This window comes from Eulemur rufifrons, chromosome 30 (genome assembly GCF_041146395.1).
Source record: "Eulemur rufifrons isolate Redbay chromosome 30, OSU_ERuf_1, whole genome shotgun sequence".
In the NCBI taxonomy this organism is placed as follows: Eukaryota; Metazoa; Chordata; class Mammalia; order Primates; family Lemuridae; genus Eulemur; species Eulemur rufifrons.
The window spans coordinates 61,316,494-61,340,852 of NC_091012.1; the positions used below are offsets into that span (position 1 = coordinate 61,316,494).

The 24,359-nt window shown below is 42.2% G+C and overlaps 1 protein-coding gene across 1 annotated transcript in view; it reads left to right on the plus strand.

The window, feature by feature from the left end:
- Positions 1–24,359, plus strand: part of GUCY2F (guanylate cyclase 2F, retinal) — a 100,067-nt gene that overhangs the window by 60,352 nt on the left and 15,356 nt on the right. The window contains exons 9-15 of the mRNA XM_069463701.1: positions 5,696–5,872; positions 8,437–8,593; positions 14,153–14,302; positions 17,378–17,526; positions 19,785–19,948; positions 20,721–20,913; positions 24,184–24,358. Of these exons, the coding sequence (XP_069319802.1) occupies positions 5,696–5,872; positions 8,437–8,593; positions 14,153–14,302; positions 17,378–17,526; positions 19,785–19,948; positions 20,721–20,913; positions 24,184–24,358 (1,165 nt within the window). The remainder of the gene's footprint in view (positions 1–5,695; positions 5,873–8,436; positions 8,594–14,152; positions 14,303–17,377; positions 17,527–19,784; positions 19,949–20,720; positions 20,914–24,183; position 24,359) is intronic.

Genomic DNA, 24,359 nt, shown 5'->3' on the forward strand with positions numbered 1-24,359 from the left:
TACTAATTTTTTATTGCTAGACATTTTATGTAAAGAAGCTGTAGAAGCTCTAGGTGGTATGTTCTACCAGAAAGGGTGTTTTCTTTTTATGGTAGGTGGATTGGGTAAGGGACTAATCACAATAATCGAATCAGAGTTTGAGCTGAATTGAAGCTGTGTTGCAGTTTTAGTTAGACTCAATCCACCTTTAATTCTACTGTTTCTCAGGTCTATCCCTCTACGAGGCTGGAGGCCTCTATAGCCTCCACTTTGAAAGATTGGGATATTCAGACCACACTTTAGAGCCTTTGATCTTTGCTCTTCTGCTTGTGCTCTCAACCCATGTTACTTACAAATTTGGCAAATATCTTGAGGAAGAGACCAGCTGCATGTTTGTGGCAGGCCCTATTCCTCCAGTAAGATTTTGTCTCCTAAATATTGGGAGACTACAGGAGATTTCAGTCCATCTTATAAAAGCTTTCTTGTCTCCTCTATAGCCCCCAAACTCAGAAAATATGCTGTGGGGGGAAACCAGTTCACATTTAGGTCTGCTGAGGTTTATTAATTGTGATGCCAGTCCTCCACAATTGCCAAAAGCATTTCTGATTTTGCTTTTCCTCAGCAAAGTCCTTCTGCTAGGCTAAGCCCAATCTTTAGTTTGTGCTAAGAACCAGCAAATATCCTCAGGGAAGAAAATGGCTGGCAACAGCCTGTTTCTCTTATAAGGGCTTTTCCCTCTTTCGATTTAAGGTTCTTTTTTGCTTCCAGATCTCCCCAATGTTTCTTAAAATACACTTTTGCAATTTCTCTGGTTTTCAAAAGTTGTAGCATCAGGTATGATGCTCTTTGATGACCTACTACATCCTACTTAGTATTGGAAGTCCCTATAATTATTTTTAATATGAAGAAATAGCTACTTAAAATGGCCTATCAGATTCTGCATAATCTGGCTTTTCCCTGCCTCTTCAATCTTATCTCACCACCATATTTCCCTCAACTGCTCTGCTCTTGCCACAATAGCTTTTATTTAGTCTCTGGGTTGTGATATGCTCCCAGCACAGAGCCTTTTCACATTCTATTCCATCCCCTGAAATACTTTTCTTTCCCTTCTTTGCATGGTTAATTACACTCATCCTTTAACTCCCAGCTCAATTGTCACTTCCCAGGAACCCTGTCCCAACTACCCTGATTAGTCAAAACCCCAATTATACATCTCACATTATGTATCTCTCCTCCATAGGACTTATCACAGTTGCAAGTATATGTTTATTTGTGTAAGCACCTGATTACAGTAAGAAGTCAGGATCCATATAATAATTTTTTTCACCATTTGTCCCCAGCCCTTAGCTCAGGGCCTGACAGTAAGTACTCAAAAACTATTTGTTAAATGAACAAAATATTACTGGTGGGAAATATAATATCAGAAGTCTTCCACTAGTACCTGGTTAATATAGTCTATATGACCATTGGCTTCTGAATGGTAGACAACGGTAGATTGATACAGGGAATAGGAGGTCTTGAAACATAGCTCTTTATGGCAAAACAAAACAAAATAAAATAAAATACAGGAAACAGAGCAATTAGTCCATGGAGGTAGAAAATCTTGGCACCAAAATAGGTAGCAATGGCTGATATAGTTGGGGGGTGGGCAATGATGTGGAAAATTACATTTTCATAAGGGTGTCCGTAGACACCCCTAGGATGGTGTTGCAGCTGTTGTGGAAGAGGGGCATGTAGAGATTAATTCTGGTGTTATGACATCTCAGGAACATTTTAAAATGCGTAAAAACATCTTTAAGGTAACCTAGGCCAGTGGTTTGACTCAGGAGCAGGTGTCTCTGCTGATTATATGCTTAAGGGTTTCATGCCAGATATGAGGCTAACAAAAATTTTGAGAGACAGCACTCTTGAACATCTGATGGTAGCCAGCTAGGAAGGTATTATGGAAGAAATAAAGTGCATGTCTACTCAGTAAATGTTCATCTTCCTTAAGTATCTTGCTAAAGCAGGTATTCCAAACATTCTCTGCATCTTGTGGTTGTCCAGAATCTTAGTAGGACATGACTCAACGTAGGTATCTACCTGCTTCCTATATAGGATATTCTGTATTGGTTATAGCTGAAGACAGATGACTGTAAAGATGACGGCAAGGATCTAGACCTGAAATTTTCCCATGCTAGGACTTCTAGTGTAATGCTAGATGTTGTAACAAATAGACCTCTAAATATTTAATGTCTCAAACATGGCAGAAGTTTAATTCTCACCCAAATAAGAGTAAAAAGTGGGTGGATATGCTTGCTAGGCAGGTGACTCTCCTCCAATAGGATGATTCAGGAATCCATGCTATGACCATCTTTTGGCTCTGCCATGTCTTAGGGCCTTGTCATCATCTACATTTATCCATAGAAGTGGGAAAATAATGGGAAAGGAAGTATATTTGCTTCTTAAAAGCCTTAGCCAAGGAATGGTACATATCACTTCCTCTCAAATTCCATTGATACATATGGCTATACTTAAGTCCAAGAAAAGCTGGGAAATGTGAATTAGTTCTTTTCCAAGTAAGAAAAAGAAATAGATTTGTTTTGAACAGCTAGCAGTCTCTGATATAACCACTTCATATTGTGCCTTCCAACAGAGTTCCAGAGCCTAGTAGTTTTAGCTTCTTGGTTTGTAAGAGAAGAGAACCTTAGAAGAAGATGCCTACTTTGCTATGTGTGGGCTGAGTTTCCATAGCTGCCTTAACTGGTTTAGGTTGCAGTGGACTAGGAGAATTATTGTGGGTGCCAGGCTTTTATGCTCAGAAGGCAACCTTGGTGGTCAATAGCTGCCATTCCCGCCAGGGTAATTTAACCTTGACTTGGATCACCTTGTTGGAGAAGCAAGCTTATTTTCTAAGTCCCCTCATGTCAATAAATGGCCCATCATCCTTTGAATGCTCAAAATAGAATAATCCTTGATTTCATGCTCTCCTTCACTCCCCACACCAACAAGTCATCTGATTTGTAGCTCCAAAATACACTTCAGATCTGCCCATTTCTGTTCATTCAACACTGTTACCATTCTAAAGATATATATATACATATATATATGTATATATTTGTACACACACATATATATCTGTGAAAAATATATATATATTTTTATACACACACACACACACACACACACACATATGTATCTGGGAAAATATATTTGTATGGTAAGTTTCTGTAATTAATAATTTCTTAATGGTCAAATTCACCAGACACTTTTCTTTATCTTACCTGACCTCTCTGGTATTTATCACACTTTCCTGAAATTCTTTCTGGCATTTATCTCACTTTCTTGAAACTTATTCTGTGGTATTAATGATGTTGTTCTAAATAGGCTCTTCTCCACTGATCTGGCCTCCCTTGTGAGTCTTTATGCAGGCTGTTCTTCCATTTCTCATCCTCTAAATGCTGCTATTTCCTTTTTCTCTTTATTCTATATGCTTTCCTTGGGTAATCTCATCCATTCCCATTGATTTCATCTACAATTTACATGCTTACAATCCCCACATCTATTTATCCTGTTCAGTCCTCTTTCCTGAGCTCTAAACCCTGAATATGCAACTGTCTTTGAAATAATTTCACCTTGCTGTTATATAGGTAATCATTCTCAGTATGTCCCAAACTCAATTTATCATCAGTCTTCCTCACCACCAGATTTGCTTTTTTAACTGTCTTAGGTCAGATTCCCTGAAAGCTGAGCCTGTGAAGGAAATTCTTGTTCAAATTACTTATTAAGAGAATGCTCTCAAGAGAAAAGAGTGAGGGAAGCAGGATAGGGCAGGGGTAGAAGCTAAGCAAGTATTTGATCTCAGCTGGAGACTAGCAACAGTATGATCTCATGGGGAAATGCTGGAGCACAAATTATACAATAAGTCCCACCTTGAGGCTAGGGAGCTGGACTTTTGTACCATCCCCAGTCAATCAATTATTGCCTGAGGTCTGTGCATGGGGCCTAGCCTCTCAGGTAAGGTGTCACACCTTTAGTTTGGGCTCCAGAACAGTTTTCCTGAAAATGGAGTAACTGTGTTATCATCCAGCATTCATAACAGTTGGGGGATGCATGGTAAAAGGGGGGATATGGGTGAGACACCAGCACATCCACTTACTATGCCATCCCTAAATTCCTGATATTCATGTATAGCATTACCACCTACCCAGGAATCTAAGTAGAAATCTGGAAGTGATGACGGAGTCTTTTTTCTCTTTCATCCCCCTTATAATAATTATAAAGGGCAAGTATTGAGTGTCCATAATATAAATTTCAAATTCCATAGCGTGGTTCTCAAAGGCCCATGGGATGTGGCTCCTGTCCACTTCTCCAGCCTAGTGTTTCATATTCTCTCCCTTGCACTTTGTTCTGGCCACCATAAACATGTTGCAGCTTCCTCAATATAACATGCTGACACTCTCAGTCCCTCTCATCATGTTACCTCCACTTAATTAACTCTTACTTGTCTTTCAAGACAGTCCAGATATTGCCTCCTTAGGGAAACCTTCTTTGACCACCCCAGACGGACTTAGATACTTAACATCTGAGTCTTCTCAGCATCCCATGCCCCCTTTCTTCAGAACACATTGCCCAGTAAAATATAATTGTCAGATTACTTGTTTATCACTCCTCATTGAATGTGAGCTCTTTCAGGACAGGGATTTCATCTCGTTTGTCTCTGCTTCTCCAGCATGCAGGCTAGTGCCTTGGACATTGTGGGCACATACTAAAAGCTTCTCACATCAGTGAAAAAAATGAATGGATGTAAAGGGAAAGTGTAGCCAAAATTTTAGATGTTTCTTCTGAAACAAATTTTGTAAGCTCTGGAATGATGTTTATATAGAGAAGTTATTTTAATAGGTGCTGGGTATTCACAGAAAGACAATCTATTCTACCTTTTACTGTACTAATCCTCTTGGGTCACTGAGCGCCATTCTAGAGAGTCCCAAAGGAATTAGGGAGAAAGCTGCAGCTCCAGAATTCACTGTAAGTATGTCAAAAGAGATCTCGCTCTCTGAAATTTCCCCTTTTAGGCCATGACATTTGTTTTCTATTGCCACTATAACAAATTAGCACAAACTTAGTGGCTTCAAACAACCCCAGTTTATTTTCTCACATTTCTGTAGATCAGAAGTCTATGCAGCCTCAGCTGGGTGTTCTTCTTAGCATCTCACAAGTCTGAAGTCAAGGTGTCAGTTACATTGGGCTCTTATCTGGAGGCTTGGTGAGGGGAACCATTTCCAGGCTCATTCAGGTTTTCAGCAGAATTTGGTTCAGTGCGTTCATAGAATTGAGGTCCCCATGTCCTTGCTGGACGTCAGCTGAGGGTGGTTGTCAGCTTCTAGAGGCTGGCCACATTCCTTGGCTCATAGCCTCCTTCCTCCATCTTCCAAAGCCAACAATGGTGTGTTGAGTGCTCATACTCTGAATTTCTCTGACTTCATCTTCTGCCCTCCTCTTCTACTTTTAAGGGTTTATGTAACAAGATTGAACTCACCTTGATAATCTCCTTTTTGTCATATAACATAACACAACCACAGGAGTACTGCTAGGGGTTAGAGATCACGGGAATCACAATTCTGCCAACCACAGACACCAATCATAAGAAGAGTGAAGAGAAGGTTATGTGCCCTCAACTTTGGTCCCCAGTTGAGACAGGACAACTGTGACTCTCCTCTCTCCCTCCCATTTCCAGATGAAGGACCTCCGTCATGAGAACATTAACCCTTTATTGGGCTTCTTCTACGATTCGGGGATGTTTGCCATTGTGACAGAATTCTGTTCCCGAAGGAGCCTAGAAGACATATTGACAAATCAGGATGTGAAACTCGACTGGATGTTTAAATCATCACTCCTGCTGGATCTCATCAAGGTTAGTGGAAAAACTGAGGAAATCTTGAATTTTCCCTGTAGATTAGAACTTTAATGTTTTGGGATTTTTCTTTTTCTCAGATCATTGTGATCATTTCACTCCTCCACCTTCCTTGCCAGGGTTTGCTGCCCCCTGCGCAGTCCTTTTGTTCATATCTGTTAGAAGGTATGGATATAGAAAGGGTTTGCCTCCCCGGAGCCGCCAATTTGAGGGCCAGATTTCTTTTTTTTTTTTACTTCCTATTGCCACTGAGCACTTTTTTGCCTTAAGCTATCCTTTCTTCCATCCCATTTCTCTGCCTTGTGGATGAGTAATTTTGGTGCTCATTCCCAGATTCTTTGATGCTACTTAACCCTACCTCCTAGCTTTCACCTTCTAAAAGGTGGCTCAGTCTAGAACAAGGTGCTGGGTCTTTGCATACTGTAGATGTGGATGTGGAACTTGGCGCCACTGGAAAGACTATTTGTTCTATCAGGCAACAACTCCATTCTTTGAGTTAAAGACAGCTGACACCCAAGGAGGTTCATGGATGAATCCATGGATAGGCTTCTGGGGAGCCCATGGGCTCCATGGAATAATATACAAATTGTATGTATGTCCCTTTTTATGGAGCTAATCTGGGTAATCAATGACATCTTGAATTTTTTTTTCTTTGAGGCAGGGTCTCTCTTTGTCACCCAGGCTGGAGTGCAGTGTTGCAATCATAGCTCACTGTAATCTTGAACTTCTGGGCTCAAGTGATCCTCCTGCCTCAGCTTTCTGAGTAGTTGGGACTACAGGCATGTGCCACTATGTTTTTTTTATTTTTTTGTAGAGACAGGGTCTTCCTACGTTGGCCAGGCTGGTCTCAAACTCCTGGTCTCAAGTAATCCTCTCTCCTCAGCCTCCCAATGTGCTGGGATTATAGGTGTGAGCCACTGCATCCAGTTTTTGTACTTTTCAATTCCAGAATTTCCAGCCATGAGCTTCTTGCATATTGATCACAGTCTTGATTTCTGTATGCTGCCCTAACCCTTTTCCAGAGGGCTTGAAAGGGAAAGATATTATCTCATTCCAAATCCTTGTTAAGATAGGTGTGATTAGCCTCCTTTTAACAGAGGCTCAGAGAGGCTAAATGAGGTACATTTTGTTATATAGTGCCTGGCACACATAGTAGGTACTCAATAAATATTTCTCAGCCAATTATTAAGTGGCAGAGCTGATAATAGAATCTAAATCTCGTGATTCCTATGTTAGTGCTCCTTCTACTCATCCTATAAGCAAAGCCCAGTGAGTTAAGGAAGAAGCCTCTGAATGACAGTCCTCCTAGGCCCATGATGAATGAAATTCAAGCATTAAATAACCTGGGGGAAATCTTGCCCACTGTAGACTCTGCTTAGAAATATTGGAGAGTACATACTATCTGAGAGCACAAGATGTAAAGCAGCCAAATACAAATAGGTGTCAGGCTGTAAAATAGAGCCAGATACTTAAAAGGACTCTTAGTATAAACAGTTCTGAAATGACTGCTCTATTATATGGATGTATTTATATGAAGAATGATTAAACCCATCTGATCAAGAGACCTGGTAGATCACATTTGAATGTCATGTGAAGGCAGCCATACAAGCACAAAGATCAGTAGTACTCAGCTTTCTTCTTGTTTTTGGTTGTTTGTTTTTAATTACAAAAATAATAAATTAAATTTAAAAGTCAAATGATATAAATATATATTGGAAAAATACTGATATTTACTCAGTCAGCCCCTTTTCTTCATACCCCACCACCAAAGTTATCTGCTGCTAACAATTTGATAACTAGCCCTGTAATTCATTTCATGTATATTTACATACATTATAGATGACTTTTTAAAAAATATAAGTGCTGTCACATAGTTCTGCAGCTTACTATTTTTCACTTACTTTATGGCTTAAAATTGTTTCCATTTCATTACATACAGATCTATCTTAATCTTTTTAAGTGTTGCAGAATATTTCAGTGTGGATTGTACCACAATCTAGCCAGTGCCTTCTTGATGTTTATGTATTTCCAATTATACACTATTATAAAAGCAAAGCTACAATGAACATTTTTCTTTTTGTCTCTGTGCATATATGTAAACATTTCTCTGAAGGAGAAGTAGAATCCCTGGGTCACAGAGTAGGCGTATTTTAAATTTGCATAGCTATTACCAAATTGCCCACCCAAAAGTTTGTACCAATTTCCATGCCTGCCAATAATAGATGAGAGTGGGTTAGACCTTTTGGGGAAAATCAGAATCTCCAAATTCCTGGCAATTATATGTGTATGGATCCATTCTGTGTCTGAAATGTCAATAAATCTCCCAGTAACACAATTCTCTATACACACAGGATATGATTCTTCATCGAAGCATAAAATTTTAGAGCTAAAAGGGACCTGAAAACCAATTCGTGTTGTCAACGGTTTGCTTTGCCTGCATATAAGAGAAAAAGGCTGAATTCTGGATCATAATAGCTTATGCCATTAACAAGCTCAGAAAGTGGCACTAAAAGCACAAAATAGTTAAATAAGTTGCTAAGTAAATCCTGTTGTATCATCTGCAGGGGATGAAGTACTTACATCACAGAGAGTTTACTCATGGGAGGCTAAAGTCTCGAAACTGTGTGGTAGATGGGCGTTTTGTACTAAAAGTGACAGATTATGGCTTTAATGAAATCTTAGAAATGCTGAAACTTTCTGAAGAGGAACCTTCTGCAGAAGGTAAGCAATGAATTGTACCCCTCTGATGCACACAAAGTAACTCCAAAGTTCAAATGAAAATATGCACTGAATTAAAGCCTCGGGCTGATTTCAACACCCTACTTTTGTTGAAAATCCAGCCTTATTTCCAAGCCAAGGGACTTGAATGAAATCTGCCTATTGTAACCTGGGCCCAGCCTAGCCTTCTGAACAAAGCCAGTGTAATAATGTTCAGTTCCTGCTGTGGCAGGATTAGGCTGTATTGTTTGGAGACCCCAGTAGTCCTTGAAAAAACTTGCTGAGAGCTAGGCACACAGTAGGTGCTCAATAAATACTTGTCAAATTGAATGGAGGGTAATTTGGCAGCTGGACCCCCACAAAGTGCATTCTAGAATAGGATGTCACTAGAGCATACTGGCACCATCTCTGTCAGAGAGGAAAAAACAAGGAGGGAGCCCTCAGCAAATAAATGCTCCTATAGGTTGTATGGGATGGCTTCAGACAGAACTGTGGCCTTCTAGTAAATAAGTAGACATGCCTGCATCAAAGTCAAATAAAAATGTAGAGACAAATCTCTAAACAAAATATTTTATTTGAGAAAACTGAGTTGCAATTCAGGGCATACACACAGACCGGGGTTGTCTTTGGTATATTTGAAGAACAAAGAAAGGTTGGGAGTTTTATTAGAAAGGGAAATGGTATATATTATTTGGAAAGAAAATTCACAGGCACTAGGAAAGTTTTTGGGAGAGGGCAAGCTCTGATTGGTGAGTGGTGACAGTGGGTAAAACTAGTCTTAGAGTCAGGGCAGTTTGTTTCAGTAGGAACTAGGTAAAACAGGTCTTAAGGCTAAAGCAGGTCATTTTGGCAGCTGGCTTGAGGGATAATCCCTCAGCAGGTGCTTGTGCCTCAAGTGCCTTTTTTTCCCTCCCCCTGGTCTCTTGACTTTAATTTAATTGGGTATGACAAGATAACTCCAATTCATACCATCAATTTTCATGCCTGTAACGTCCATTTTGTGTTTTTGTCTTCTATCTAGTGCACCAGTGGCAGCACTAAACAATGCCTGTAGGGGTCATAACAGGTCAAAGAAATAGGAGAAATCTGAGATGGGGGTGGATGGGTAAGAAACATGGGTGAAAGGACTGATGGAAGAGAGGGAGGAAGAAAGAGAAGGAGGAAAAAGGAGAGAGACTGAATAGGGTTAAATACATATAGGAAACTTGGGCATTAAAAGTTTTAACCAATATTGCAAGGATGAAGAAGAGAGATAGTGACAAAAAACACAGAAACAGACAACCCAAAAAAGAGACAGAGGGAGAGATACAAAGCTACAGTATGTATTCATATTCTTAAAAGGATCATTAGCATTATAAGTTTTAAAACTGCTGACTTTACTACAAGATAGGAAAGAAGAATGAAAGAGAGAGACACATGCACAGAGACAGACAGTTCAGTCATTGGTGGCATCATCTTTGCTCTTTACAAGACATGTGGAATATTAAAATTTATGTAGTCATCTACCCCAACTTTCTCATTTTACAAATGAGAAAATGGAGACTCACGATTTGCTCAAACCGTGCAGCTACTTAGCAGCACTTCTAGGACTTTGATTTAGGTCTTCTGAAGTCTAGCCCCTATGCTGTAGAGATGGCGAGACCTTAGCATTTTGTCAAAATTAGTCATCTGTAAAAGCTAAAACACAATACCCAGCTTCCCAGAGTTCCATTTAATTCACTGATTGGCAACCTTCAAACTTAAGAAAATCTGGTCTTTGACTGGATAAAGGATGGCTGCAGTGTTTTCTTTCTTTCTTTCTTTTTTTTTTTTTTGCTTTGTTTTCTTTTTTGCTTTTTTTTACTCTGTTTTCTTTTTTGATTTTTTTTTTTTTTGGCGGACTGTCTCTGTCTCTCCCTCTTATCATTTCATTTCACTCTCTGAATTGCAGTGGCAACGTGGATATCCAGTCCCTTCTTCACACACTGCAGCCAGGGGGAGCTTTCTAAACTGCAAATCTGATCATGTTACAGCTGTGCCTAAATCCATTGAATGGCTTCCCATTGCTCTAAGGATAAAGTTCAAATTCCTTTACATGGCTTATGAGCTCAGCCCTTCGTGGTCTAGGCCCTGCCAACCTCGTATGCTTAACCACTACCCCTCTGTCTCTACGCTCCAGCCATACTGAACTACTTCCATTTGTTTATTTACACCAAGTTCTCCCTTACTTCCAGATCTTCACACATGCTGTGTCCTCTGCCTGGGACACTTTTCCCTTCTCATTCTGTCATACACTCCTCTGGGTCCAGCTAAATTCTACTCCATCTTCAGGGCTCAACTTAAGTACCACTGCCTCAGTAGGCTTTCCATGACCCCCTACACTTGGCTAAGTTGCCCTCTTTAGGATCTTTGAGGGTCCCGAACCTTGTTGTAATACCATACTTTGTTAGTCTTACTTGTTTAATTCTCCCCCTACCCAAACTATAAGCTCTGTGAGGGCAGGAAACTGGCTTGCCTCCCTCAGCACCTTTCACAGTACCCGACAGAATAAATATTTGTTGAATCAATATCAATGAATGAATGAAATGAAATGAAATAAGGGAACTGGCCTTCCTTAGATGACAAGGCTAATAGAATCTTATAATTGAATTGTCCTTGGAGGTCATCTGGCTCAACTTCCATTTTACAGATAGAAAAACTGAGGTTAAGAAAGGTGAGCTATTTAGTGGCCAACCTGAGATTTTGAGTCCAGGTCTCTTGACTTCCAGTTCTGTGTTCTTTTACACTATACCACACTAGCTCTTCAAAGTCAAATTTATCACCATAGCAAGGCTCAGAGTTAGTACTGGCTCAAGCAGATACAAAACAAGCCAAAGTAATTTTTATAGTTTTCCTGAGAGTTCAAGTCTAATGGTAGCTAGTGGCTCTTACTTGGTTCTGGAGAGGGGATGAGGAAATTGGGGCGGGTTGTAAGTGTATTCATTACTGCCCACTCTCAATTATATAAGTATAGTGCAGAAAAAGCCTCATTTTATCCATTAACAACATACATGTAAGTGCTCTCTGAAAATACTATTTGGTAATGATTGTATTTAATCACCCAGCTTTTTACCAGAGAGTTTTGCCCTCTTTTCCCTTCTTGTGCTTTTAAATGTGCAGGGAGAAAGGATGCCAGGAAGAAGTAGCTGCATACCATTTTCCCTGCTCCCAAATAACCACCCCTGCATTCTCTCTCTGCCCCTAAACCATGCTACCTAAAACCTCACAGTCAGAAATGTATTCCTTTGACTAAAGTAGCATTCAATCTTTTCAGTTTTATTTGTAAATAGCAGTCCTCCTAGGCAGGGAGACATAAGAACAAACCACTACAGTGAGTGTGTCAGAGACTTTCATGGGGGTGGGTGGAGGGTCAGTGGTGTCTGGTGGGGGGATAATAGCAGGGGACACTTGGAGAGCAAAGAGAGAAGATGGGTACATGATGGGGGGGATGAGGCTGGAATTTCTTATTCCACCATTTTGATCAGGATTGGCTGAAAATAAGAATTTCCAGGGTGGGTTTCTCCTTCCTTGGTTTCACTGAAAATTAAAATAATCTCTGACCTTTTGCCCTCCTTCCTGCTTCATAGAATCTTGTCTGCTGGGCTCCCTTCCCAATACCCAAAATTTAACAAGATGAAAAGTTAGCCATCACTTTCCCTCTGCCACCCTCACCCTTAGCAGACATTCTTCTCCAACCTCCCTATCTGGACATCACCCTGTTGTTTCCTCCAAGTCCCTCTCCTTCACAAGGCACAGTGAGCCTGTCCCCAGCTCTGTCACTTCCTTCTCCATTGTAGCCTTCCAGCATATCTGGTTCCCAGTCCTGCTGCTGCCACCCCTGCCCCCATTCAGGCCCCTTTCACCTCACTGCAGCTCTTGCTGCAATAACTTCTTAGCTAGTCTCCCTGACTCCAGCCTCTCTCCTTCAATCCAGCTTGTGCAGGTTGCCAGATTAATCTTCCCCAACACAGCTTTCATCAAATCCCTCCCCAACTCCAGCACCCCTACAGCCTTTTGTATTCACTCCAAATGCCTTCATTTGGCTCTCAGGGCTTCTCACCTTCTGCCCCCATTCTTCTAGCCACCCCCCCTCCCCCACTTCATCAACCCCATTTCTCCTTTCTCATTATTCCTTAACAGAGCCCTTCTCTTCAGCCAAGCTAATCTTCTTAGCACCCCTCCCACCAGCAATTTGCTCCTTTCTGCCTCTTGTTCTTTTGCACATACTGTTCTTTCTCCCTGCAAAGCCCTTACCCTCTCAGCTCCAGAAAGCTGCATCCTTAACCTTCTTAACAAGCACATTTAAGATTTAACTTTTCCAGGAAGCCTTCCTGGATTAATTTGATCAGCTCAGTTTTTTATTAGTTTGAACCTGATGGAATTGCCAATAATCCAACAATTTTTGACCCACAGAAATGGCAATTTCATGTGATTCAACTTAAAACACCCCAACTTTTGACTACTCTATTCATATTGTTAAAGTATATTTCTTTATGTATTGCTCAAGGTACCTCCCCCCGAAAAATTTATGACATTCTGACTGCCATAAACTCTGAAAGCAGAGATAATCTTTTGTCCCCCATGGGGCCTGAAATGCAGCAGAGCACACAGTGGTGTCCAATTTTGGCTTTTAATAGATTCATTTCTCTATACTATCTCTCTTGCATTGCAGGTAGGGGTGCACATGTCTCTCTTGCCCACTGGTCTGTGAACTCCTCAAGGGCAAAGGCGAGGTCTGATTCACCTCTGGCACCTCCCTATTTATAGCACAGTGCCTGGCACATAGTAGACCCTCAATAAATATTTTCAGAACTGAGTTGAAGGAATTGCTGCACCTTTTTGCACTGCAAGGAACAGAAGAGGCTTGGGCATCCTCTAATCCTGTGGTCCCCAACCCCAGGACTGTGGACCTGGATGCGTCCAGGGTCTGTTAGGAACTGGGCTGCAAAGTAGGAGGTGAGCGGTGGGCAAGTGAGCAAAGTTTCATCTATATTTACAGCCACTCCCCATTGCTTGCCATCACCCACACCCTGGTCCATGGAAAAATTGTCTTCCAAGAAACTGGCACATGGTGCCAAAAAGGTTGAGGACCACTGCTAGAGAAGACCTGGAGAAAGCAAGTTGTGAATCCCTGAGTCCCGGCACAATCAAATTACCAGACACATATAGATCTCAGTAAACAGCAAATCCATGGCAACGGGTCTGGCAGTGCACTTGCCTTTCCCTGGAAACCTGCCAACTGCTCCTTGCAGGCTCGAGAGAGCAGGAAAGCAAGCACCAGTTTCTCTACTTGGAGCTTCTCTGCCCTTCTCTACACCTCTGCTGTGTCTGCCTGCGTCGTCCTGGGGTGGAGAGAGTAGTATGTTTTCTCTGTATATAATTCCTTAGATGAATAGATTGAGACCCTGGGGGGCCCTGGCATGCCAGTCTGTCTAATAAAAATATAAAGCAGTCAATAAAACAGCACCCTTGGAGCGCTTAAGGGCATTGCAGATGTTGTCAGTTAATCCCCCCTGCATTCATTACACAATGCTTTCTTTTCAGAGTTGCTGTGGACGGCCCCTGAACTGTTGAGAGCCCCAGGGGGCAGCAGGTTAGGTTCTTTTGCAGGAGATGTCTATAGCTTTGCCATCATCATGCAAGAAGTGATGGTCCGAGGCGCCCCATTCTGCATGATGGATCTGTCTGCCGAAGGTAAGCAGAGGTGAGAAAAGGGCCCCAGGGGCCCACCATGACCCAGATCATCATGCTAACCCAGGCTGTCATGATTTTCCAGAAGAGTGTTTGTACTACCAGCTGCTAGCCTGCAAGCACACCATGTTGTGTGCAGGTGGGACTTGGAGGCAGACAGCTTTAGGCATCTGGAAGAAATTCCCCCCACCCAAGAAGCTGGTCCTTTTTCAACATGTGACATAAGCCAAGGGTCTATAGGACCTATATTAATCCCTCTGGTTTGTTTTTGTTTTTTGTTTTTTTTTTTTTTTTGCGATCACCTTTATGCTTTTGAGACACTCCCTGTCAAGTATTTTAAAACCCCTCCCGATGCTCCCGGATGCCAAAGTCCTCACACTCCTTCCCTGTGACATGCCACAGCCTTCCATCCTCATCTCCCATCAAGACACTTGGCTATCAGGGAAGAAGCACCAATGGATGGTAAAATCAGTGGGCAAAAGTTTGAGGGGAAGCAGGATATCTGCATATTCTTAAAGTGTGAACCCACAAGATACTTACTGATTACAAATGGAAAAATAGTAAGTTTGCAAATGGAGGATTCTGTAGACACCACCTTAACCAAGTGATCAAGGTTACCAATAATAAAGTATTGCCAGTAATAGGCATATCAACATCATGTACCCCACTAACATTATGCACTAAGAAGGGCACAGCATCACCTCTGTGGTATTCTCACCAAGAAAAAAATGCATAACCTCAATCTAATCATGAAAAAATTTCAGACTAACCCCAGCTGAGTGACATTCTACAGAATAACTGGCCAGTACTCATCCAAGGTCTCTAAGTCATGAAAGACAGGAAAAGAATGAGGAACTATAATAGATTGGAAGAGAACAAGAGACAACAATTACATGCAATATGGGAGCTTGACTTGGATTGTGGAACAGTAAAAGGACATTAGGGGAAAACTGATGAAATTCAAATAGAAACTCTAGTAATAGTATCATACAAATGCTAATTTCCTTTTTACTATGGTTCTGTAAGTTACTAACACTAGGGGAAGCTGAGTGAAGGGTATACAAGCAATTTGCTATTTTCACAACTATTCTGGAAGTCTAGATTTCTTTTAAAATATAAGGTTTTAAAAATGAAAAAAAAAAAAAGAAAAACAAAAACCACTTAGCTATCCTTTGCACCACTCAGGGTCCCACATCACTCTTCTACTTAAAGCCCTCCAACTGTTCCTGTCACTTGTTAAATGAAGCTGAGACTCCTCACATGACATACAAGGCCCTTCACAATCTGGCCCCTAGCCACCTCTCTAGGCTTCTTGTTTGTCACTCCCCACACTCCAGCTAAACAATGTGACTGGCAGTGCCCTCAAAGCACCATGGTCTCTTCTACCTCTGTGTCTTCATATGTGCCCTTCACAATAACTAAAACTTCCTTACCTTCTCTCCACCTTGCCTCATCCAACTTATGTAACCTCCTCTGGGAAGCCTTCTCTGATTTCTTCAGTGTGGGTCAGGTGCCCACTCTGTGCTCACCTGTGCCTATCTCCACTAGAGCACTTATACTGTTTGCCATTGTTTATCTCAATTGGACTGTAAGATCTTCAAAGGCATGAATCATGGTGTGCTTAAGCAAAGAGGTGACCCATTCAACTTGATGGTATTCTGAGAAAGGGACAAGGACTCCCTCTGCCAGAGAATGGATGTCAGTCATGTTCCAAGAGATTCATTCCCATGGAATCTATCACACCTAGAGCAGGAGAAACCATTACTGGTACAGGCCAACCTGGGTCAAAGGAGCAGAAGGTGGGATGTCACAAGGAGCTGAGAAGTCAGAGGCAGCAGCTGAAATTCTTTCATGGAGGCAATGGGGAACTTATTAGAGTATGACGCAGCACTGTTGGAGTGTTACAACCAATGCAGGGGTGGGAAGGGCACACTGGTGGGGCAAGCAAGGTTTGGGTGAAGATGTGGAGGTTAGAATTGGGGTGGCAGGGAATGGAATGAGGATGAGAAATGAACCTGAAGAAATAGTTGGGGGCCACATTAAAGAGCTTGAATTTTATTCTGTGGGTAGTGGGGAATCATAAAAGCCTTTTGAGCAAGAAAGTGACATGGCCAGGTTTGTGTTTTCAAAATGGTTTGGAGACGGCTAGGCTGGAAGCAGAGAGATCAGTCGGAGGCCCAGCGTGGGTTGCTGGGGATATTGAGGGCTAATGACTTTCTCCTGCTGCCAGGGAGTTTTCTCCCTTCATGAAAATATCAGTCTGGCTGATCTAGACCTTTGGTCACTAATGCCTGTTGGGTCTGAATAGGGAGTTTGGGAACTCCCAGGTTGAGGTCTGAGGCATTTGGAAGCAGGACAGTGTAGTAAATTGAGACTGCCTGAGTTCAAATTCAGACTCTGTCACTTGTGACTTCAGGCAAATTACTTTCTCTATGCCCCCATTTTCCCAGTTGTAAAATGAAAATAAGAGTGCCTACCCCTCTCTCTGTAGTGAGAATCCAAGGAAATAATGTATGCAAAGTTTTCAGCCCATAGTCCGGTATATAGTAAATGTTCCACTAAAAATGGAGTTCATAGACCAGCAACCAGGAGGATCATGATGAGGCCTTGAACTGTTTACTGCGATTCTTAATTCCCTTTGTCTAGAGGCCATGCAGGGCCCAAATCTTGGACCTGGGCTGGGCCTAAGCCTGCAGAGAGGCTAAGTGGGTCTACTGTGAGGATTGGAAGGCTTAGATGATTTGGGGGTGGGTGAGAGCAGCCAGGTCATTGAAGTTCCAGCATTAGAATTGACATCACATAGGCTGTATCTAAAACCTAGCAGGGACAGGATAAAGCTGTGCCTAAATTATATCAAGAGTTCATTTGATTAATTTCTCACCCCCTCCCCAGCAGTCTGATGCAGGCTTTGCTCAAATATAGTCAATATTCCAGGCCACATAAGGAGAGAGCAAAGGAGATGGCCCTTCTGTGTTTTCTCCTGATCCACCCCTTTATTGGCTAAAACTCAATTATCTCCACTGACTTTTGGTGCTTTTTCCATAATTTGTAAACCTTTCTCTTATTGCATCTGTACAGAAATCATACACAGGCTTAAGAAGCCTCCTCCTGTATACAGACCAGTGGTTCCTCCTGAGCACGCTCCTCCAGAGTGTCTCCAGCTGATGAAGCAGTGCTGGGCTGAGACTGCAGAACAGCGACCAACTTTCGATGAAATATTTAACCAGGTAAGGATTCTGAATCTTATTGCTAAGAAGCCATCCTCAAGCCAGTCTACCTAAGGCTAACTCCTTGGGTCCTTGTCATATTGTGGAAGGAACCTCTTGCAAAGGATAAGGACATGCCTCTTGGAGAAGCAGCCTGGGGGTGGCTACTTTGAAGCCCTTGGTGCTAGAGCCTCAGCAGTGCATCATCCAAGAGTCCAAGTGTTGATTCTAGTGCTCTTCTGTGTCTGTCTGAACCTCTGCTCCAGACCATCTACAATCTGTCCTAACCAACCTTTCAAAGATGGAATTGAACCACTTTTCATTTGCAAGACAATGGCACTGAGACAGTTAGGAGATGGGTGTCATGGAATAGATGTGACTCCTCACTGAGCTGTGTTTGCTGAGATTCCAGGGAACTCTGACGAGTGTACCATTTAAGTGACACCAGGTTGTTTTGGGAGAGTCAGGAAAAATAAGGGATGTTTGAAAAAACATTCAAGAAGAAAGAAAGTGCAAATGGGGAGTGCAAAATCAGGAGATTCCTTAGGTTCCCAGGGAGCTACTTGAGGCAGTAGGGTACATGAAAAGTGATAACCTCTCTCCTTAAGATATTTAATTTCTAAAAGAGGTTGATTTTTTTCCTAGAGGTGGAGATTGGAAGGGGACATGGAAGAACGGACTGAATGAGCCCTGCTAAGAAAGCTAGGGTGCAGTTCCTATGTTGGAGCATGCAGGTTAGAGCTTTGTTGAAATGACAGGACACCGAAACTGAGGGTGCTCTCTATGAGTGCTGTGTCAGCTCTGGCAGAGAGGCTTTTGAACCTGGCCGGAGTACAGCACTGAGATGCTTTATGAGTGGCAGGTATCTGAGGCAGAAAAGAGAAAGAGTTGGACTGAAAGCCTGAGGGGCCCTGCTTATGAACTCATCCGTATCCCCAGCTAACAATGCCTCCATTAGCCAGCCCGGCTGAGTTTCTTGAGGACACTTGAACAGATGTTCAATAGTATGGAAAAGGCAAAGAACCATGAAGGTCAGATTTCTAAAAACTTACCACGAGGCAGGAGAAAAAGCATTTGCCCTTGTGTTGATGCTAGAGATGTTATTTCAGAAGGCAGCAGAGAAGCTGGTGATAGATAGGAGTGCACATCATGCGACTTTCAAACAAGACATCGCGGGGGCTGCCCTCACTAAGATGCTTCAGTGGAAGTTTAGACTGTCTGATGACAAGGCTAGCTAGCTTCCCAACTTCCTGCAATTAATAAAGCTTAAGTGAGAGGAGGAGGAGTGGGAGGTTTTCTGGGGGAGCCCAAAGGATATGAACTGGCTACTGAATTTATCTCCAGGACTTTGGTGGACATGTAGATGTGAACCAAGCTTAGAAGGAAACTCCTAGTGTTGGCCTTGGGACATTGGATGCTAAGTGGAGCATGTGTGTTCCTGCTGTATCAGAGAGCTCATTGGAACAGAACTGTAGGTGTCTGCTTAGCAAAACCAGCACCAGTGTTTTATTACTGTGAACACAGCTGTGTGCATGCTGAATATAGCAGCATGGAGAGGTTGCCACTCATCTTTGTAATACTATGCCAACCTCCTTGTTTCTATAGATGGACAAGGTCCCAAGAAAGTGTATTGAAAATTTGTGGCATGCAGCCACCTCTAACAGATCAGGGCATAGAATGGGTCAAAACCAGTTAAATAGTTCCACATGACCCTGACTGACCTGAAGAACAGGTACCAGGGGACATCATTATTCTTGGACCCCATAGTAAGGAATAGGGGTAGATCTTATCATGTGGATCTTGAGCCCTCTTTAAGAGGTCAAGGAACCACACATTGTCCAAGAACTGGCAACATAGTAGCATTTGAGGATAAGGATGATTCAGTAGGCTGATTATCTAGAAGAGTAAAACAGCACTTCTGCCTTCTTTCCCCTTACCCCACCCACAACTTGCTTGGGTTCAAGACCAAAATCTGTTGCCTTTGAAGTGGCTACTATTCATGTGATAGAACTGAAGGAGCCTGCCCAGAGCACCTTTGCTCAGACTTGAAAGAATCAGAAGGGCAGAGGAAGAACTACTGGGGCTGGGGTGGGGAAGAGCCCTGTGAATGAGCCAGGGTAACAATGAGGGTGGGTGATGACTTTTCCTATTTATATGTGGTTTCACCTTTCCTGCACTGGCATTTTAGAGGAAAAGATTTGTGGTAAGGGGGCTTGCTCCATCATCTCCGAGTTTGGGGAGTAAGCATTCCCTGGCTCCTTTTTCTGTTTTACTTCCAGTTTAAAACTTTCAACAAAGGGAAGAAGACCAATATAATTGATTCTATGCTTCGGATGTTGGAGCAATATTCTAGCAACTTAGAAGATTTGATCCGGGAGCGGACCGAAGAGCTGGAAATTGAAAAACAGAAAACGGAAAAGCTTCTAACACAGATGCTACCACCGTATGTGTGAACACCTGAGGAGTGTGAATCCTTATAACAGTGTGTTCTATTAAAAAAAAGAAAAAAAATTACCCATCAACTAACTGCTCCCTTCCCCTGTCCTACACCATCTCTCCTCCTAGTAGGTTTGAATCACACCTACAAATCAAAGTAGAATTGGAAACCAAGGGAGCAGAGCATACATCCTAATTTTTCACTACCTGTGGATCATGCTAGTCATTTAAGTTTTTGGTGCCTTGGTTTTTCTATGTCACTTTGTGACTTTGCCAGGAGGTTGACTAATTAAAAGAAGGCAGTTCTTTAAGCACCTGGAGGAAAGTAGCACGGTTGTTTTTCCAGGTCTTTTCCTCCCTTAGTTGAAAACCTTATCTATTGCTACAATTTCCAAATTTTCCGGGGCACCTTATCATGTTGTAACCTGATCGTCTTGGAGGTAATTGAGCAAACTAGTCTCATGAAAAGGCAACCACCTGGGAACATTCCCCAGGGGGCTGAGGTAGAAGTATAGAGAGTTGAAAAAACTCCACGAAGGCACGGACCTGGTCTGTCTGTTCAGCGCTGTATTCCAGCATCTGGCATAGTGCCTGGCACGTTGTAAGCACTCAAAACATGTTTGCAGAATAAATGAACAAATTAATGTTTTCATCTAGGTGACATTTTCTTCCTCGTCATTTACTTAGCTGTGATTTTTAGAATAATTGTGTTCTAGCAGGTGTATGTGGCATGAAGGGAGGCCAGTGTCCTCTTAGGAATAGCTATGTCTGCTTTTCAGATCAGTTGCTGAATCTCTCAAAAAGGGCTGCACAGTCGAACCTGAGGGATTTGACCTGGTCACCTTGTACTTCAGCGACATTGTGGGCTTCACCACCATCTCAGCCATGAGTGAGCCCATTGAGGTGGTGGATCTTCTGAATGACTTGTATACACTCTTCGATGCGATCATTGGCAGTCATGATGTCTACAAGGTAGGTTAATTAGCAGAGAAATATATAACAGAGTGAAATTTTTACATGCAGCTCATTTATGTGTATTCCAAAATTGAAGGATACAATTTTATAGAATGTTGTTATTTAGAAATAAAAATTTAAATGGTACATCTCTTTCGTTGGTATCCCATTGGAAACAAAAGCCAGATAGAATGCATATAATTTCCTACTTTACAAAATAACAACTCTGAATCCAGCAAGATTGCAGTCAAATTTCTTTTGAGAGTTTTTCCTAGAACTGGGATGAAGAAGAGGTTGAGGCCCGAAGAGTTATTGCATGTCAGTGGCTGAGTACCCATAGTGTAGGCAGTATCGTGCGAGGCACTGAAGAGGATAAAGAAGAAGTACTGGTGTTTTTCTCATAGTTGGTGACTGCTACAGAGCTCGTCTTTGTAAAGTTTGTGTGGAGCTCATATATGCTGTTAAAATTTGTTCTCCTCCCTTAGGTACTGTTTTTAGACAGGAAGGAACTTGGTATTATACCAGGGAGCTATTAGACGTGAGGCTCTTTGGGATTGCTACAGTGTAACCAAAGGCCCCCTTTTCATTGGTCTAAGGTCTAGGGAAGTGATTAATTATGAGTAATCCCCTACCTCCACATTTCCCTACTCCTCCAGCCTGTGAATTTCCACTCTTTCTGTCAAAGGTTGCAGAAGATGAGTAGACAATAGATGATTACATTCACTCATTTTGTTATCATCCTTCCTTACTCTTGTTTTTATATGCTGTCTTGTCTCTAGGCAAAAATGACTAAAAATCTCATAGCAGTACGGGGGCATTTCCACGTTGTCTGCATCATGGATACTTGTCTTATTGGTGGAGAAAGATGCCTCAGGCATCCCAAACGTTAGCTCCTCTGTCCCAGGACTCAAGGTAGAGCTGGAGAATGAGTAGTTCCATTCATTGGATCCTTCACAGTAGTCTGAAATGTTCCAGCTCTCAAATCAAACACAGGGAAATGTGTTTATCTCAGATTAGACAGGGCCCTTTCAGGTCAGGTAGAGAGCCTCAGGGCTAGGCCAAGCCACCTAAATAGGGTTCAGAAATAGACATCATATCTGTCAATCCGCAGGAGTTGCAAGCTAATCAAGAAGCATACATGGAAACCACGGTGAAGGAAAAATCCATGGAATCAAACTACCTGTCTTAACTTGTTCGACTCAAGCAGCCTGAAGAGAAAAACAAATCACTGAAAGCTAATTCAGTTGAAACTAAAATCAAAGATGATTCAGCATGGGCAGTAACACAGCTACTGCTTTAATCAATCCAGCTGATTCTGTTCAGATAATTGTTGGGGATTTTAGGAATGAGGCCATTAGATATTTTGGTACTTCTTGGTTGCAGTGGGGGAGTTAGTGGGCTATTATCATGACAGAGCAGGGCTATATGAATCCAAATATGGAATCTAATTTTTCAGTCTTGTTTATTAAAAAAAAAACAGTGAAAAGGAAATAAAAATTGAACCAGGAGTGAATGACCAAACCTGTTTGTATTTTCATTTTCTTTACCTGTAAAATTGGAATCACCTCCCCTGGCACTTGATAATCTGAAATGGAAGTGAGAAGGCTGCTGCAGAATTATGATGTTTGTTATTTGTTTTCAGTTTTGGTTCTCTGCCACCACCCCCATCTCAACCAGATCCCTTTCTAAGCCTCCTCTTCACTTTCATTGTCTTAATGCTGGCTGATGCCACACACAATTCCCCAAAGCAGTCTATACACCAAGGCCATGTATGCCCATGCTGTCTGCTTTTCTAATCTCCTCATCCATATCCTTGGGGTTTCCTGGGTAACTAACTCATCAAAGCTGAAGGGTCAACCACCAGTCTCTGATAATGGCCAGCCATTCAGTTTCTCCTCCCACATAGCATTTGCATGGCAACCCTTCCTTCCTCTGTGCAAGCTGGCATGCTTGTTTAAGGGCAGGTATTCTTTCCTCATATTGCACCAGGCAAGGGAGTACCCTGGATGGAAGCATGTTGAGGGACAAAGTCCTATAGGTGTAAAGGGTCATTGTTATTGGCTATATAGAAAGCCATGATGAGGAGCCTATTGCTGATTGCTAAACTTCTTTCTCTGGGGCTGAATCATACCTACAGTCCAAAGGCCAGTTTCAAGATATACTCATTTGGTGGTGACGATAATGATGATGACGGTGATAGCTTGCACTTAATATATATTATCATCCACTAGACAGCTTTTAAGTGCTTTGACATATATTAAGTTATTTAGTTCTTAGAAAACCCTACGAGGTAGGTACTGTCATTATCCCTGTTTTACGGGTGAGGATGCTGAATCACAAAGAGATTAAGTGATTTGCCTACGGCTACACAGCTTGTAAGTGTTGGATCTGGGATTCTAACCAAGGAAGTACGACTTCAGAGTTTCATGCTCTTAACTATTGCATTCTGTGAGTGCAATTTTCTAGGAAAACATGAAATTTAACTGGATCCAAACCTGGAGTAGCACAGTCTGGCTGGCAAATCTCATAAAAGTTTTTTCAGCTTACTTATCTTTTAGATTTACCTGAATAGCTTCAACTTACTGGTCATCTAAAAGAGTGAGCACAATTCTGTGGGGAAGATGAGGAATACAGATTTGCCTTTATTTCCAGGTGTCTAGGTCGAACTGCCCCCTGCCAAGCAGTTGAGGGCCAATACTGCTGCCCCTCGGGGAGTTAGCAGTAGGAGAAGAGGTGGGAACTGGTGGGAAAAGACCCAGTTCTCATCCCCAACAAGTCTGCAAAACTAACTTCAGCACATTAGCAAGGCAAAGCAGCTAAGGGAACAGACTCTTCCTTGTTCTTCTTTTCCCTTTCCCTATACTCACCTTAAGGCTGCCCTTGCTTATTTGCCCATAATCCTCTAGAGAAATGCTGGCTGGGGGAGCATCATAGGCATCTTCTCCTAGGGTGCTCCCCCAAGGACATACTAGGGACAGTCCCAGAAATCTCGCCCTTTTACTTTCCCCAGGAATTTCTCAGAGCCTGATATTTTTCTAAGGTCAGTCAGGAACCCTTGAAGTACCTACCCTTATTTCAGAATCTCTAGGTGTGGGGCTGAGATGCTGGTATTTTTAATAAAGCTCCTTAAATGATTCTAACGTACAGCCAGACCTATGAACCATTGACAGCCCCTCTCTCTTTCCTCACTTTATAGGAAGACAATCTGGCCTCCATCATACCCTTAAAACTCTGTGAAAAAAAAAAGAAAGAAGCTACTTGCTAATTTTTATTTCCTCTGATTCCCAGGTAGAGACCATTGGAGATGCCTACATGGTGGCCTCAGGCCTCCCAAAGAGGAATGGCAATAGGCATGCAGCTGAGATTGCAAACATGTCCCTAGATATTCTGAGCTCTGTGGGCACCTTCAAGATGCGACACATGCCAGAGGTGCCAGTCCGAATTCGAATTGGCCTGCACTCAGG